The 15,727-nt window shown below is 46.8% G+C and overlaps 1 protein-coding gene across 1 annotated transcript; it reads right to left on the reverse strand.

The window, feature by feature from the left end:
• Positions 1–749: 749 nt before the first annotated feature.
• On the reverse strand, positions 750–4,674 carry LOC142590824 (E3 SUMO-protein ligase PIAS4-A-like). Its single transcript, XM_075703227.1, has 2 exons — positions 4,438–4,674; positions 750–1,419 (listed from the first exon to the last, which is right to left on the reverse strand). The coding sequence occupies exons 1-2, from the start codon at positions 4,672–4,674 to the stop codon at positions 1,042–1,044; spliced, it is 615 nt and encodes a 204-aa protein (XP_075559342.1). The 3' UTR covers positions 750–1,041.
• Positions 4,675–15,727: the final 11,053 nt, after the last annotated feature.

Here is a 15,727-nt window from a genome sequence, read left to right on the forward strand (position 1 = left end):
GGCAACACCCCTACCCTCCTTTTACATCCCACTAGACTGTAAAAGCTAGTTATACGGCTTTTTTTTTTGCTTTTTGGAGCAAGACGCGACTGAGGCTACGAAGTGATTTGAACGTAACTCAACGCCGCCTTCATTTACAACCGTGTAGGCTGCTTATACGAGTCCACGCATGCTTATAACCACTCTGTCATCCGTTTTTGGATGCGAAAAATAATTCACTTGTAAAGGGAACACAATTAGCATTTAAACTTCATGGGGAGAGTTGCTGCGGTTTTGTACGCACTCAGCGGCAAAAAAAACTACGCAAGCGTTGAATCGAAACTGAGGTTTTATGTCTGCTAAAATATTGGTTTGGTGTTTCGTTTAAGAGTACCATGCTGGGTTGGCTTGTGCTATTACTGGCAGAGCGTAAAGAAAGCTCCCAGGACTCGTAATGGAAACTGTTGGCGATGGAGAGGAAACCGTGGAGAAGGAAAATTGCGGTCATACCATCTGGCTCTGAAGTGCCTGAAATTGTTAATCCTGAACAGTAACAAAATTTTACAAAAAAAAAAGTAAGAAAAACTTAGTCGGGTTGCCAGATAATCTGAAGTAAATCAGGAGCCCATAAAGACTGATGGAGGGAATCGTCTGGTTTTAGAGCACGGATATATTTTCCCGTTATATAAAAATACAGTTTGATAAAAACTTAAATACACTAAAAGTACAAGATCGTATACATTATGTAAAACATTCTAAGCGCAGGTAATATTGCTGATGAAAGGAGATAGTTGCTGGTTCCAGCTTGTGTCGCGTCCGTTCACGAAGCTGCATAATTTTGCGCGGTTTCTTCGACCGCTTGTAATTTTCATAGCCACTTACAGACAGGTGGCGCAGCTAAACAAGTCAAAATTATTTGCGAAAATGGAGGCGCCTTCATTTCCACTCCTGGCACATCGGTTCGTTTTCTTGCCGGCTGACCCATGAGCAGAAGACGAAATCATGCCAACATCTGACACGTACTGGTCGATCAGATAACCAAACCAGCGTCAGTCTGTGGCCCTAGTCCGAATCGAGCGTCAAGTCAATGAGGGATATATCGCTTAGCGTCCCTTTGGTCTCCTCGACGAGGCTGTCTTCAATCGTGATGAAGCTATGGTCGCCGTAGTCTGTCACCGGCACCCAGCTGCCGTCGGGTTGAAGGATCATGGCGCCGCACCGTTCGCCAACCTCGCGCAGCACGTCCAGCGTGAACAGGTCCACGCGCATGTCCTCGAGGTGGACCTGGTCGTTGCAGACGGGGCAGCTCCAGGACGGATACAGTGTGCCTTCATTGAGGGCCAGGTAGGCGTAGGCATCGAAGCACTGCACGTGCCGGCAGCGGGCACCACGGCATGGGACCCGAATCTTCCTCTTGGCTAGCGGGCAGACCAGGGACAACTGCGCCACAAGAGACGACGCCAGCAGTAGTCTTAGCCTGTCCGCGTACGTATTGCAGTTTACGAGCTTACGAAGTACAAGAACACCGTAGACATATACGCAAGTATAGACAGAGGCAAACGCAGCAACAGCAGTGGTAGCGGCATCTTACGGTGGTTTGTTCATACGCGAAGTGTCAAAAACGTTATTGTTTTCTGCTTCTCAATTTGAAAGAGCCTTTATACAATCACGCTTTTGTCGCTGCCGACGCCTTTACGCCACCAGCTAAGTTGCACATAGTTTGCGAGTGCAACAGCCTAATGCGCTCTGGTTGATTGTACATTGCAAGACCGCGCCACTAGCGTTCCATCTGGCTCTCTGATATCCTGTAGCCGCGTTGTGTTGCCGCACGTAGATAACCGAACTGGAGTCACGTGAGAACGCGCAAGCGTGCGTACTTCAGTCCGCTTGTGAGGAGAAGACAAAAGACTACTGTGCCGCTGTTTTCACATTTACGATAGAAGCGTACGGCACGGTCACAGAAATAAAGGTTCTGCGCATTTAGGTTACGCACAAATTCGCAATACGTCGTCACGAGCGTTGCCGTATTTCCCCAACTATTCGGTGCCGCTCGGCCACGCATTGATCTCCTCTCACTTCCTGGGCCATTGCGTAGCCCACAGGCCGCGGCACTCACGGTATTCGCGTACTGCTGAAGTCAGCCGAGCCCCTTCCGAGCTACGCAAGCACTGCAGCTGCGCGAACTTTTCCTACGCCTTAGCAGCGGGCGAAACTAGCGGCACTGCAAGAAAGTGCGCCGTCTACGTTGAACCTCAGCCACCCGTCATGCAGGAAGCGCCGAGGTTGGCCTCGTCTGTTTGGAAACTTTTTTAAACGTGAATAATCGGCAAAAATTTTCCACCATTCAGCGAACACAAACCACAGAAAAGATCACCTTGGAATAAAAGAAATTGCAATTTCGCCGTATGTTCGGTGGTAAATAAAATGTTGTGATGAATCTAAAGAAAAAGAACAATGATAATGCGCCTGATAACTTGTTAGTGCAAGTTTAATTGAAGCACAATTTTTAAGCAAGGAAACCTTTCCATAGTTGTTTTACACTTTGCCCAGTATCGGTGATACGCGGCATACCTTCACTGCAATACACGCGCAATTTTATTACGAAATCGTTGCAGGAATGCAGAAGGTGTAGCATTTATTAGACTCACATTTTCCTACTACGCGCTTCACGCTTAAATTATAGATTCTTGGCGCATGCGGTATTTATTCAAAAATGGGGAACTTTTGATCAACTCCCGCGTCAGTTGCGAAGCACATGTTCTCGTAACCGCTGGTTAGGTTTATGCCATATTCCAGTCATATAGTTGGCAATACAGATGTTATTACAACATGCTTCTAGTAGTGTAGCAAAGTGCATTGGTGCAGCTTTAGCTGCGTGCTACGTACAGCCATTTCCTCTGTCTGCGTTCTCTCCGAATGCTTTCGCATCCCGTGTGCGACAGACTACAGCACTAAATTTGTTACACGAATGAAGGCTGGGCGCAGCACCAGTGTGCGTTTATTGGCCACTATGGGGGCACTACGCGGCATAAGCTCAGCCGGAAAAAAAATTGAACGCAGACTGAACTCGAGTTCACGTCTACAGAATGCGAAGCATCGCGCAGATGCCACAACGTAGGTGCGTTGTTGTGATTTCCACTGACAAAAGTTGACGTCACAAAGGTTCATTGAAGAGCGGCAAATAACCAGCGGCCCCTGGACACACACACACACACACACACACACACGCACACGCACACGCACACGCACACGCACACACACACACACACACCAATTGGCCATTTACAGGTTGACGTCCAAGAAGCTCGTTGAAGAGCAGCACAAATTCTGTGGCGCATTCCCAATGGCACATATTTGGACTGCGCTATCTTCGGTATCAGCCCACGAAAGCGCCGGCATACACGACAAGAACTAGGTTGACTCGGAGAAGTATGCTTCACAATAAGAACTGCTCAGTTTGTCGTAGGAGTGCACACGGCATGTCAAGTTTGTCCCTGGTGCTATCAATGTGCTTCACACGATGTAATAGATGCTTCAAAGCAAGGCAAGCCTTTGGATTATTACGCCGTTTTTCCAGTGATGCGCGTACGTAACGAATCGAACCTTTTGATATGCGATTCAGTAAAATTATTGGGCAGCAAAGCTGACTTCGGGGCCGCAAAGAGCCGAAAAGCTTTGCGGGGTAACCACCCTACATGAATTTGCTACTTCAGCAGTTTACTTGGCAATCTTCCCCGACTTTCGTCGTGTTGAACGAAATTTACATTATAATTCTCTGCCTTTTTCAGATGCGCAAAACTTTCCTGACTTTTCTAAGCTTTCTATGTCGCTATAGAAACCCTGGTATTTATTGTTCGCACACCTATATTAAGGAGACATGTTTTTCATAGCTCTGAAGCATGTCTCTGTAAATCTTTGTATAGCTGAATATCCAGACTACTTTAGCTGATATGTACGCGAGGCGAAGTAATATTTACCAACATGTACTAAAAATAAGAACACCGGAAGATTAATCAAAGCAGTTGCTCTGTTTATAGCGATAATCCCAGAGTTGCTAATATTACAATAACCGTTTTGATAACTGCACCGAGGTAAGCCAGAGACCCGTATGGTGTTTCTATGTAGCTTCATGCTACTTTCAGAAGCATGAGAGCAGCACTCCGAGCAAGTTGGTAATCCATTACTCAAATGATATTGCGCATCAAAATACGACACGGATGTGAGAGCACGACACACCAAGCGCAATATCATTTATATATGGCATAGCATTGCATATAGCAATAGCATTGCGCTTGTTGTGTCGTCCGTGCACGCCCGTGTCGTTTTTTGCTGCGCAATATCATTTGAGTTTCAGAAGCATGCCGAGCGTGTGACCGAGTACGATTTAAAATGAGCTAGCAGCTTTGCCACATTGAATAATAATGACGTAGTGTTGCCGCAACGCTCACGCAGACCCACCTGCAAATTATCCACAATCGTCTCGTCGGCATCGGCGAAGCAGGCCTTCACAAGCGCTGCCGAGTCCTGCCGTCTGATGGCGTACGGTGCGCTCTCGTCCAGCGAGCACAGCATCTCGTCCTCGGCTACCCTCTCAGCTACGACGACACGCACTTCCACCGCCGTTGGGATGAGCTTGTTGCCAACGCTAAATGTGTTCACCACGGTGCGGTTGAGAAGCGGCGAAATGTTGACCATCGTTAATGGTACGCCGTGGTGAAACTGGCCGTTTATTAATACGGCGGCCTTGGAATCACCCAGAGAGGAGGTCTCTTTGACCGGAGCGAAGCAGATGAGTACAACCGCCGAAGAGGCTTCACTTGGGCTTTCTGCCGAGTACTTCGTGCCCAAGAAGCGCATGCCCGGGAAATGTGTCAGCAGATGTAGAGCAAGTGGCAACTGCCGCAAGGGACGGTAGAAGGGTTGCCGCGGGAGCATCGCACCGGTAGCGGAAATGAGGAAAAGCTGTGACCAGCCGGGAACTGGAACCAGAGGTAGATGAAGAGAAAGTGGAGTACAGAGGATATTTCGGACATATTCAGACAGAGGATGTTCAGGAAAAAAAATCTTCATTAAAGAGACACTAGCAAGTAACACTAAAGCAATTTATATTGATAAAGGATTGATTAAAAACTATTTTTTATGAACTTCGCAGGATGTTGTTTAATAAAAGATTAACGTCAAAATTCAATTTCCGGAACTCTACGCCGTTGTAACGTCATGAATGTCAAAGTATTTATTTTTTCATATTTGGGCTTTTCTACCCTTATAATAGGTCTCGGAATTTGCAAAGTCGTCTTTGGCTCTTTCAGAATACAATATCATCATCATCGTAATATCATTATGTCCACTGCAGCACGAAGGCCTCTCTCCCTGCGATCTCTAATTACCCCTGTCATGTGCTAGTTGATTCCAACTTGCGGGTACAAATTTCCTCGCTTCGCCACCTTACCTAGTCGTCTGCCGTCCTCGCGCTTCCATTCTCTTAGGACCCATTTTGCAACTCCAATGGTCCACCGGTAGTCTACCTTACTCATTACACGACCTGCCCAGCCGCAAGTTTTATTCTTAATGTCAACTGGAATATCGGCTATCTCCCTTTTTTCTCTGATACAAACTGGTCTCTTGCACTTTATTAACGTTACGCCTAACATTTTGTTACATGGCTCCTTGTGCGGTCCTTAACTTGTTTCTGAGCTTCTCTGTTAACCTCCAAGTTTACGAGCATCAGCCTGAATTCATCTGCTTTTACGCTTACTGCGTCTAAGTTGGCCTGTTTCTTCCTCACCAAGTTTAATCTTTCGTTCTTCAAATTGAGGTTATTCCTAGACCTCACTAACCTATGATCACTGCATTTTATCCTACCTAGCACATCTACATCCTTCACTATTCCGGGACTGGCAGAGAGAATGAAATCTTTTTCAATGTTTGGTTCATCAGGGCTTTCCCAGGTCCACTTCCTCCTACTGCGATTCCTGTAGAAGGTACTCAATTCCTTCCTGCGAATTCTACGAGTGTCTGCCCTCTAGCGTTCCTAAAATCGATGCCGTAGTTGCCAATTGCTTGTTTCCCAGTCTGCTTTTCCCCCACTTTTGCATTGAAGTCACCCATGACTACAGATGCAACATCTTCACAAAACTTATATTTCGTATCTTGAGTGGAGGTTGGAGCGTAGGCTTGTACATTCCTTAATTCTATAGCTTCTGTTCAGCTTTATTATACGACGACTGCTTCCCCACTCATTAATGCTGTAGAATTCATCAATGTTGTCCTGCTATGTCCTACAGATTAGAAATATTACCACGTATTTTCTCATATCTGGAAGACCTCTGTAGCAGCATATGTGGCCCTTAGACAGCACTGTATAACCTTCACAAGTTCTGACCTCATTAAAGTTAATTATATGCCAGGCAATGCCTGATAATTCCTCGAGGAGCCATGCTATGCTAGCCTCAGTCGACGGAGTTCACGTGTCAAACATTGCCAGGTTCAGTTTCCAGTGCCGGACTGTCCAGATCCAGAGATGTCTTGCACCCTATGCCGCGTCGCAGGTCTGACCGCCACCCTGGTCAGGTGCTCCGCACCCGCTGGAGACTGAGGGCTTTGGGTTAATTGCAAGTGGCGAAAGACTGCACCAGGAAGGCCAATTCCTGTCGTGGTGAGAGAGCGTCCTTGTGAAAGTTTAATGGGCTTTCCCAATTTGGTTTCACATGGCGCAGTATAGCCCAGAAGCGTTAGTATAGCCCCACTGGCTCGCCTCACCTTTTTCGCCACCGTCAGGCGTCACTTCAAGCCTGAAAAGGTAGTGGACTGGAGGAGGTCCCAGAAATGACGACCTTCAGATTAGAAGCGCCGTGCTCCACCCCGCTCCACGCCATCGCCTAGAATTTAATATAGTTCATGGCAAATTAGTTCTTCAGAAGACCGCATGGTGATGGAGGGTTCATGAATATGAAAGTTGCCATCCATTCGATTGCTGAACAAAGCTACAAGCCCACCCAGGTTTCCTTCGTAGCTTCGTGCTACAATCGTAACGGACGCCAATATTTCCTTTCATAAACTTTCCTCTACCTTCGAGACTGCCGCAGAACTGATTTGCCATATTAAATGTCCATTTGCTTCGGGCTGTTGATCGAGCTGTAAGTGTTGCTAGTTTTACGCAAGTCAACACTTGCCGATTCTTCGGTGTGTACAGTTCTCACTATTTTTCTTGGCAGACTCATTGTTTATGTAATCAGTAACACTAACCGTGCTCTTTGCTACTATCGACAAAATTTCTCCCTTGCGCCCGCTATAATCTTAAACTTGTTATATAAACACTACTATAATCCGAACTTGAGTATGCGTCATCCGTTTGAGACCAGCACGCTCATTCTAAATCCGGAAGCTATGAAAATTGCGCTAGTCACTTCATATTATGGAACTATTTTCGCACAGCTAGCGTTAGTCAAATGAAGGCAAACTTTAACCTGTCTAACCTTTCACTGCGCTGCAAAATCTCAGGTCTGTCTTTTTCATAAAATTCCTCCTTAACCCAAGCCTGGATCACTTTCTTTTTGCCTGCACTGTGCATGTCATATCACAGTCACCAACATTTCAAGGTCGATGTGCCGAACAGTCACAGGAAGGTAAAATTTTATTCTTATGTTCGAAAAGCTAGCACGCACATGAACCATCTCCAACTCTCCATCGACTCCATAATCGATGATGATGCCTTCAAGATTGTTCGTGATTATTTTATGCAAGCTTGTTTCGTTTGATAGTAACCTATATCATGCACACTTTGCTGTTTTTTATGTATGTGCGCTTGTAACCGCCACTCAATGTAATGTTACAGCCTTGAGAGTGAGTCAATAAATGAAATGAAATGAAAGTGCGCCTCGTACAGCAATCCGCAAGCCTTCTGGTTGGCTCAGGTCCTGGAACGACCACCTCGAAAACGAGTTGGTCTAGGGTTAAATACGCGAACGGGGACGAATTCTTCAACTGCGAAGCTTGCAGAGAAACCTACGCAAGTTTTCTTTGTAGCTTCGTGCTACAATTGGCTATATGAAAATTTTCCCTTTCGGGCATTCCGTTCGTCTTTCCTGATGAATATTTTACTAAGCCTGAACAGATATCATCAAAATCATAACCTCACAGTGAGCTGTTGCCGAAACTGGCGTGATTGCGTCCGCACTGGTTTGCGCCCTTTATGGCATACCAATCATCCTCTGAGCACAAGAGAGGCTTTCCTGGTATTGTAGAAGGGTAACTTACTAACGCAGCTCAAATAATTTCTCTTAACTACCCCGTTAGGCTACTAAATACAAGACGATAAAATTTACCGACGATTACGATACCCCCTAACGTGAATTTTGCGCAGCTGTTTAGGTGTTTTGAATTCGCGGTATATTGTGGCTTGATTTGAACTTGATTTTGAACGACGGGGTCCTCTGGGCGGCGGCGCTATGTCTACGATCGGGCAGCTCGTTTAGCAGCAGCGGTAGACGAAGCATTTCCACCGGCTGCGTTGCTCATCGTTCCGAAAGGAAGCGTCAACATGGGAACGCGTAGCGGGCGTTCCCTGGCGTCGGCAGCGTAGTGGGTCCGAAGCCCACGCCAGCACTGCTTCCGTAGTGCGTGCCGCATGTCTGCTGGTCGCCGCCGTTGGGCACGCCTCGTGCAGCTCTGCGCTTTCCTCCTCATCCTTTCCCGTGCTACCCTCCCCCGCTTCCCTCGCTCTCGCCGTCTTCCACGTCTCGCTGCACTCGTTCGCCCGGTTAGGAGGGACACCCGAGGTCCGCCGACGCTCGATGCAGGATAGGTGCTTAAGAGCTACCCTCTAACAGAAGCGAGTAGTCATTTGAGAACGTACTAGTGTAGAATAATAATTACTAGCGGTGTGCAGACATCTGAATCTTCGAATAGGAGTAATGTAGTCATCGCTATTCGGTTAGTGTTCGATTATAAAATCCACAGTTCGAAATTGTTGAATGTTAGTTCGTTTAAATATAAAGGGTAACAACACTTCTCAATCTCTCGAAGGGGATAGATTCATGCAAGTAAGCTAGAAGAATAGAAAAGTGGGCGAGATCTGCGGAAACAATTTTTCAGCAGCACTAAAACTCGCAACGAAAAGTGGACGTTTGGAAATGGGACATTCGACAACAGAAAGTCAACATTCGGTTTTGTTATCTAGCGGCGAGATTGATTTTATCAATTGTTCTTGAATGCGAGACAATTATCATACACGTGACCCACATCCTTTCCTTTGCAATGATTGTATAGCCTGTTGCATCCCTGTAAAAAAACTCACCTGTTAGAAACCCCACGCTTTTCCAGTGTTTTCTGTGTTGCTATTTTTCAGCAGTGCAAAAACTGACAAGTAAGGTCGCAATCAGCGCTGTTGACTGCGACCATCCGATCGCTCCGGCCGATGTACAACGATACCCAGGGAGCAGGTCACACTTCTGCCATCCGATCCGACACTGCATTTTCTCGGATCTCGTTGGAAAGTGGTTGGATGCTGTTAGGACTACAAGTCTGACGCCTGTGCGGACGCGAAATGATAGAGTGTGTATGTCCTGCTCCAATAGAGAAACCATCGTCAGAGTAGTGCTTTCATTCACGATTAAATGACCAACGCGATGCGTGGAATTTCCCGAACGCAATTACTCCTTTAAGAGGGTTGCACTGCACTGAATGAATATGTTACCGTGCTGCTTTCTGCGCATATGAAAGTCTGCTAGGCCATCGACACCGCTAACGTAACCTGCGTTGAGGTGCACCTGCTCCTTTTTATATTTAAGGCTAATATATTAGTGTCGCAAAGCGCGGTAGAAAGTTGTAATGAGATGATTTAAATTATGGGGTTTTACGTTCCAAAACCACTTTCTGATTATGAGGCACGCCGTAGTGGAGGTCTCCGGAAATTTCGACCACCTGGGGTTCTTTGACGAGCACCTAAATCTAAGTATATGGGTGTTTTTTCTTTTTTGCATTTCGCCCCCATCGAAATGCGGCCGCCGTGGCCGGGAGTGTAATGAGATACTATAACGATGCCAAACATCTTTCTTGCAGAAAGTACATTGCGCTCATCTCAAAATACCGCAGAAGATTACAGCTGTGACGCTTCGCGCATAAAATAAGACGGTGTCAACAAGTCATCGCGTTCTACCGCGGCCACCCGCTCAGTTGTGCGTCAACAGGAATCCTGTGACACCTTAAGCCTCCTTTCTTGCGCCTTTCGGCGCAACGCACCGGGACGCAGTTCATCGGCATGCTGTGTTTCCTTCCTCGCAGCAATGGAAACAGTGGAGGCACCCAGAAAAGGAACCCTGCGGCAAGTGTGGCAAAGTCGCGGAAGGGATAAACCGTGGGTAGGAAGGGATAACCCGTGACTTCGCAAAGCCGTGGAACGGATAACCTGTGACTTCGCCGCGGTAGGGATAATTCCCTACCGCAGCAAAGTCAGCGCTGACGCGATGGCTGGTTCCGACACCGTCCCACCACCACGTTTGCACGACGCGTCGCGGGGTGAAGGTCGATGCTTACAAGCCGATTCGCCGTGCGTGCATTCTATCAAGAGGGCGCGAACGCCGGCGCGGAATGCGACTGTGAACCTTCTTTCCCACGCGCTGCCGTCACAGGGTGAGAGGGTGGCCAGCTGGAGAGGATGCCCGTGCTCTCCGAACGCTCCACCACAGCGTTCAATGCTGAACTTAAACTTACAGCGCAAACACCTAAGACGAACCACAAAAGGAAGATACGACACACACTGGCGCTGTACCACTGGGCCACTGTATACCACTGTACCACACTGGGCATTGTGCACCAACTAGGCCCAAATGAAGTTTTACTGAAATTCCTTTAACAGCGTTTAAGCATTCAGGTGGCTTGACGCTCTCGTGCAACAGCACGTGCGACTTGGGAGTTTGCAGGGAACACTGCACCACCCCGGTTTTAGGACGCGCTGCGTTGCGCACTGTTCCACAGCGCCAATATAACGGCCTGCGTGCCTCGGGGCGTAGAGCAGGTTTGCATAACTTAAAGGAGGGCGTTCTGCAATCGAGTCCGTAACTCGGCACATTGCAGGAGATCTACAACATTTGTTAAAGCAGGTGCGAAATTACATTTCGACAATACGAAAAGCAGTAATGGCACGCAACATTTAAAAGCTGCACAGTTAACAAACAGCTGCGCGCGTTAGCTTACGGACAAAGGACAATGACTCCACAAAAGCGAAAAGGTTCACTACTGAAGTCGGTGCATTAAGATGCAGTAAATGCGCTGTCGACGAGCAAATAACGAGGTGGACGGCTCACCGAACGTCTGTTGCAGGTCGTTGTTGTTGTCCTGTGCGGCCGTGGCACATACCCACAGTGGGGGATTGGCCATGAATCAGGTGGTTCAATTAGGTGCATAAAAATAATAGTAAGGGAGTTAACAATTTGAACATTGGAGTTTAAAAGTAGACGTTTTGTGGTTGGATAGAAAAAAATAATCACAAGAAAACCGGGTATTTATTTATAGACAATTATTATTATAAAAATAATAATGATGGTCTGGCGTTAGGACTGCATGTAGATGACGACGACAATTCATTCTATAAGGTCACAAAACCACTCTGGGGGATAGGCTATGAACGACCGAGACCAGTGGCCAATGCGCTAATAAATAAAAAATAAATGAAACAAGTAGTCGAAGAAGGTAAATAAACCGATCAAAACTATAAATGGCACCAGCGAAATGTGTTGTTCTTCTCCACCTCCTTCTCGTTCTCTATACCAGCATTGGTGGGTGTACCTCACCGGTTGCGCCCTTATACGCGTTTCTTTTTCTTTCTCATACGAGAGCGCGTACTATTCGAGGTGGCTCTTCATCGCTGTCGTCTTCTTCAGGTCTGCTGTACCTCCTCGAGGGTCGAGGGTATGCATCTCTGTCGATCGTTCGTTTTGCGGCAACTCACCCAATGTACTTAACTGTTCTCGCGCACAACGTTCTTCAGAGGTGGATTGGGGACAACGGCCTGAGTGGACGGCCACCGTTATAGTTCTGACGAAAGGCGCCGCGCTCATTATTTGTTATAGTTATTCGCTCATTATAGTTATTCGCTCATTATTCATGCCGTCTGGCATGAATGGAGGGCGGGTAGCTGCGAAGCCGAATCCGAAACAAGCTATAGTTAGCATTAGGCGCAGTGTTGCCACAGCGACTGATTTACGAGTAGCTCTAATTTAAAAAAATAATCTTTAATGAATGTGATAAAGCTTCGAAATCTACCGATATTTAGTGTCCTCCGGAAAAAAGAAACCATTGAAAAATGTTCTTTTCTGCCAGTCCCTTTTTCGTCTAATCCCTACGAAATCTACTTTTTTCAATATATAACTGCTCAAGCACGACCGTGCAATGTTTGCGGTACAAAGAGTACGAGTAAACTGTGCCTATTTTTTTCGTGTTTAGTTTTCATTTTTGAATTGAAGTAATCCAAAACGCACGGAACCCTTCAGACTTCAGGTACCAGGTGTCACCCGAGGCTCTTTTGAAACTGGTTTGAAAGTTGAAACAAAGCTTTCGTCTCTTTAATAGTTATGGCATTCGAAATTCCCTGCGCGTCGTCTGTTTTTTTTTTTTCAGATGCGCAGTGTACCGAGAACATTCAAGGTTATCGTATTGTCCTAATGCTTCTCAGATGGCACATTAACTATAAGAAGCACTGTACTCGAGCCGCCAAAGTAACGTCGTGTAAAATAGCCTTTCTGCCAGCATGAATAATATACGTATTTCCACAAAATTTGCAAAGATAATCTATATTATCTATTGCAACACTCGAAAATGCCATGCTTCGTGCGCGCGCCGAAGCCAGAGCTTTGTTTCTCGAGGCGTGGGACGATAGCCCTTCACGGAGACGAACCATCTCCCTCCTTCGCCGGGAGCGCCATGGTAGCGGTGCAACGTATCAGTCATCCCTGAGCGCCGTAGTCGCCACTGCTTCGACTACGGGCGGCTCATTAATACCTTTTACTCAAATGTACAAAAAGAAAAGGAAACGCTCCTTTTAGAGCCGTTACCGTCGATAAAGGGTTGCTGTGAGCGAAAGAACCACCTCTAGCGCCGACCATTGGAACGAATGCTCAATCACCAGAGCCGTCGACGAGGAATTGGTCAAAAGCGGATTGCACGGTCGCCGCACATTTCTTTCGCGCATGCTTTGCATTGCGCGCTGCCGCCGCTAGCGCACGTAGATATGTTTCGCGCGTTTCGCTAACTTTCTGGCGTACCTGTACGTTGCCAGAGTCGATTGTTGACCGACTCGGGCCTTGCTATGCTGGTATTATCGCATAATTTATATCTGCGTAAATTGAGTGAAGGCAATTAGGAAAGGAAAACAAAATATTCATCAGCCCTTCTCTGAAGAAGGACGAGCAGTGAAGCTGCGCTGTATTTTACCTCAGTCGACGCATCAATGCATATATAGGTATCATCGTCATCATTATTACTATTCATTGACGCAGACAATGAACACATATTTTGAAGGTGGAACGATTTATTATTATTCTTTTATAAAGTAGTGACGTGTGCAAGTACCGCCGCTTGGTAGAATGGAATTCGGTAATATTTATAACTTCACTGTCAACTGCGTAATTGCGAAACGTAGACGAAACTCGGCATAATATTAGAGCCGAATTGGCGGCTAATTGTCACATAATTTGTTTCGGGATAAAGTTTCGATAAAACAAGAGTTACAGCACTTTTCTGTAACTTTACTCCCTCCGTAGACGGCCATGTATTGAAAGAAGACGGGAATTCTGTAACGTTTGCAACTTCACTGTGAACTAATTATGACAAGTAAACGAAGCTCGACGTAATGACAGAGCCGTCTTAGCGGTCAGTTTCAGTTTAATCTTTTGCACGTTGCCTGCATTATATTGAGAGTTACCGGGCATTCGCGAGAAACTGAAGACTAACATTTTTTCGTGTCGACGCGACGCGTGCGAAGACGCACGGACATCGACCATGCAGTGCCGGAGGTTAACTATGTATAGCTTCACTGCAAAATAGATCCTGGCGTAATAGTTAGAGCACCGGGAGACTGTACTCGACGGTAGAGGTTCGATTCCACCATCGGTCATACATTTGCTTTTGATTAGAGGAGGGACAAGAATCTACCTAGGTACCCTTCTGCTGCGAAGTGCTAAGAATGACGCAAAGAATGCTTCGCAAGGAAGAAAAAGAATGGACTCTCCATCCCGGCATTGCGAAATTGGATGTCCAGCGAAGCTGTTGAAAACTGCCACTACAATTGCTGAGGGGGTATGTAATGCTTTATTGCTTTACAGTAATGGTAGTAATGCTAATTTAGGAGCGCCACGTCCCAATTCCTCTTTCTAGAACTGACGCGGCACGGAAGCTCCGCCTACTTGCTCGGCAGTGCACCGCGTCGCAATGGAATGAGCCACATTTAAGAAATCCGCGACTGTACTCACTTGATCCAACATTAAGTCTTCGAGCGCCATCACAGCTTCGCCGTAGAGACGCCACACTTTTATATCGACTTTGGTTGGGCGTTGCCTTTACTAAAGCCTATGCCTTCCGCATAGGGATGACCGACACCCCAACCTGTGACCACTGCGGCCATGAAGAATCAATTGGCCATATTTTGTGCGCCTGCCCGCAGTACAGTCCACAGAGGGCATGCCTTAGCCACGAACTTGACCAACTGGACGACCAACCGCTATCCGAAAAAAGAATTCTGCAACATCGAAAGGACCTACCGTCACAGAAGAAGGCCGTGCAAGCGCTTTTGCGCTTCTTGCGATCTACCGGCCTGTGTGAACGACTTTAACTGGAACGCCTTTTGTGCGTGTGTCTCCATGTGTGCGCGTGCGTTTTTTTTTTGCGTTTTCCTCTCTGTCATCTTTCTATCCCCTATCCCCCTATCCCCAGTGTAGGGTAGAAAACCGGAGACTCATATCTGGTTAACCTCCCTGCCTTTCCTCTTCATTCTCTCTCTCTCTCTCTCTCTCTTGGCAGCACGCCGCCGCTGGCCGTATTGAATCAGAATCAGAACTTTGTTTCCAACAAGTCATTTCAATTTTCTTTTCCTTTCTTTTTCCCGCTTTTCGGGAGTCCTAACGATGCGTTGCCTACCCATAGCGGTGCTGCAATAACAATGAAATGAGTTGCTAGGCTGGTTCTTTTATACATTAAAGGATAGTGACGTCACTCCCTAAGTCGCAAGCTGCCTTCGACACGGCAGCTTTCGCAGCAGCAATTTTTACCGCGAGACGTACGCGGGGAGTGCTACGTTCTTGGCATTGTGATCAGGAGTGTCTTGTCAATATGTTGTTTGGATGCTTGTTTTGTGCTTGTTCTTTATTGAAACCAATGCTGTTCCGTAGGTTGTATGCGTGACACCAAAGCGTGCATGCACTTTTAGCTTCAATCGATGAAAGTATTTCTCTTCCGCGAGGACGCGCCGCGGTATATCCCGACCAACCAGAGGCTAACAGCCTCGCCATAAAACTTAAAATTTTCACGCGGCATGTGAACGGAAGGTTGCCATCGAATAGCTACGTACCTTTTGAAGAGCGGGGGTGCGTCGATAGACGCATGAAGTGCATAAAGCCTCGCGTGTGGCTGTTGCCTACTAAGCACAGTGCGGCCGGAAAGCGTGATGACAAAAACCGTGAGGCGTCGACAATTTTCCCGCTAAAAGATTATCAACTGCGTTTACACAACCGTGGAAAAGACAGTTACGTTTACGGCG

Source organism: Dermacentor variabilis, chromosome 8 (genome assembly GCF_050947875.1).
Source record: "Dermacentor variabilis isolate Ectoservices chromosome 8, ASM5094787v1, whole genome shotgun sequence".
Lineage (NCBI taxonomy): Eukaryota > Metazoa > Arthropoda > Arachnida > Ixodida > Ixodidae > Dermacentor > Dermacentor variabilis.

What these genes read in the sequence shown, in the direction of transcription:
- LOC142590824 (XM_075703227.1), bottom strand. Translation starts at nt 4,674, where the DNA reads ATGGTCAACATTTCGCCGCTTCTCAACCGCACCGTGGTGAACACATTT. An exon ending in CGATTGTGGATAATTTGCAG is followed by an intron (nt 1,420 to 4,437) that starts GTGGGTCTGCGT and finishes CTTGTGGCGCAG; the next exon opens with TTGTCCCTGGTCTGCCCGCT.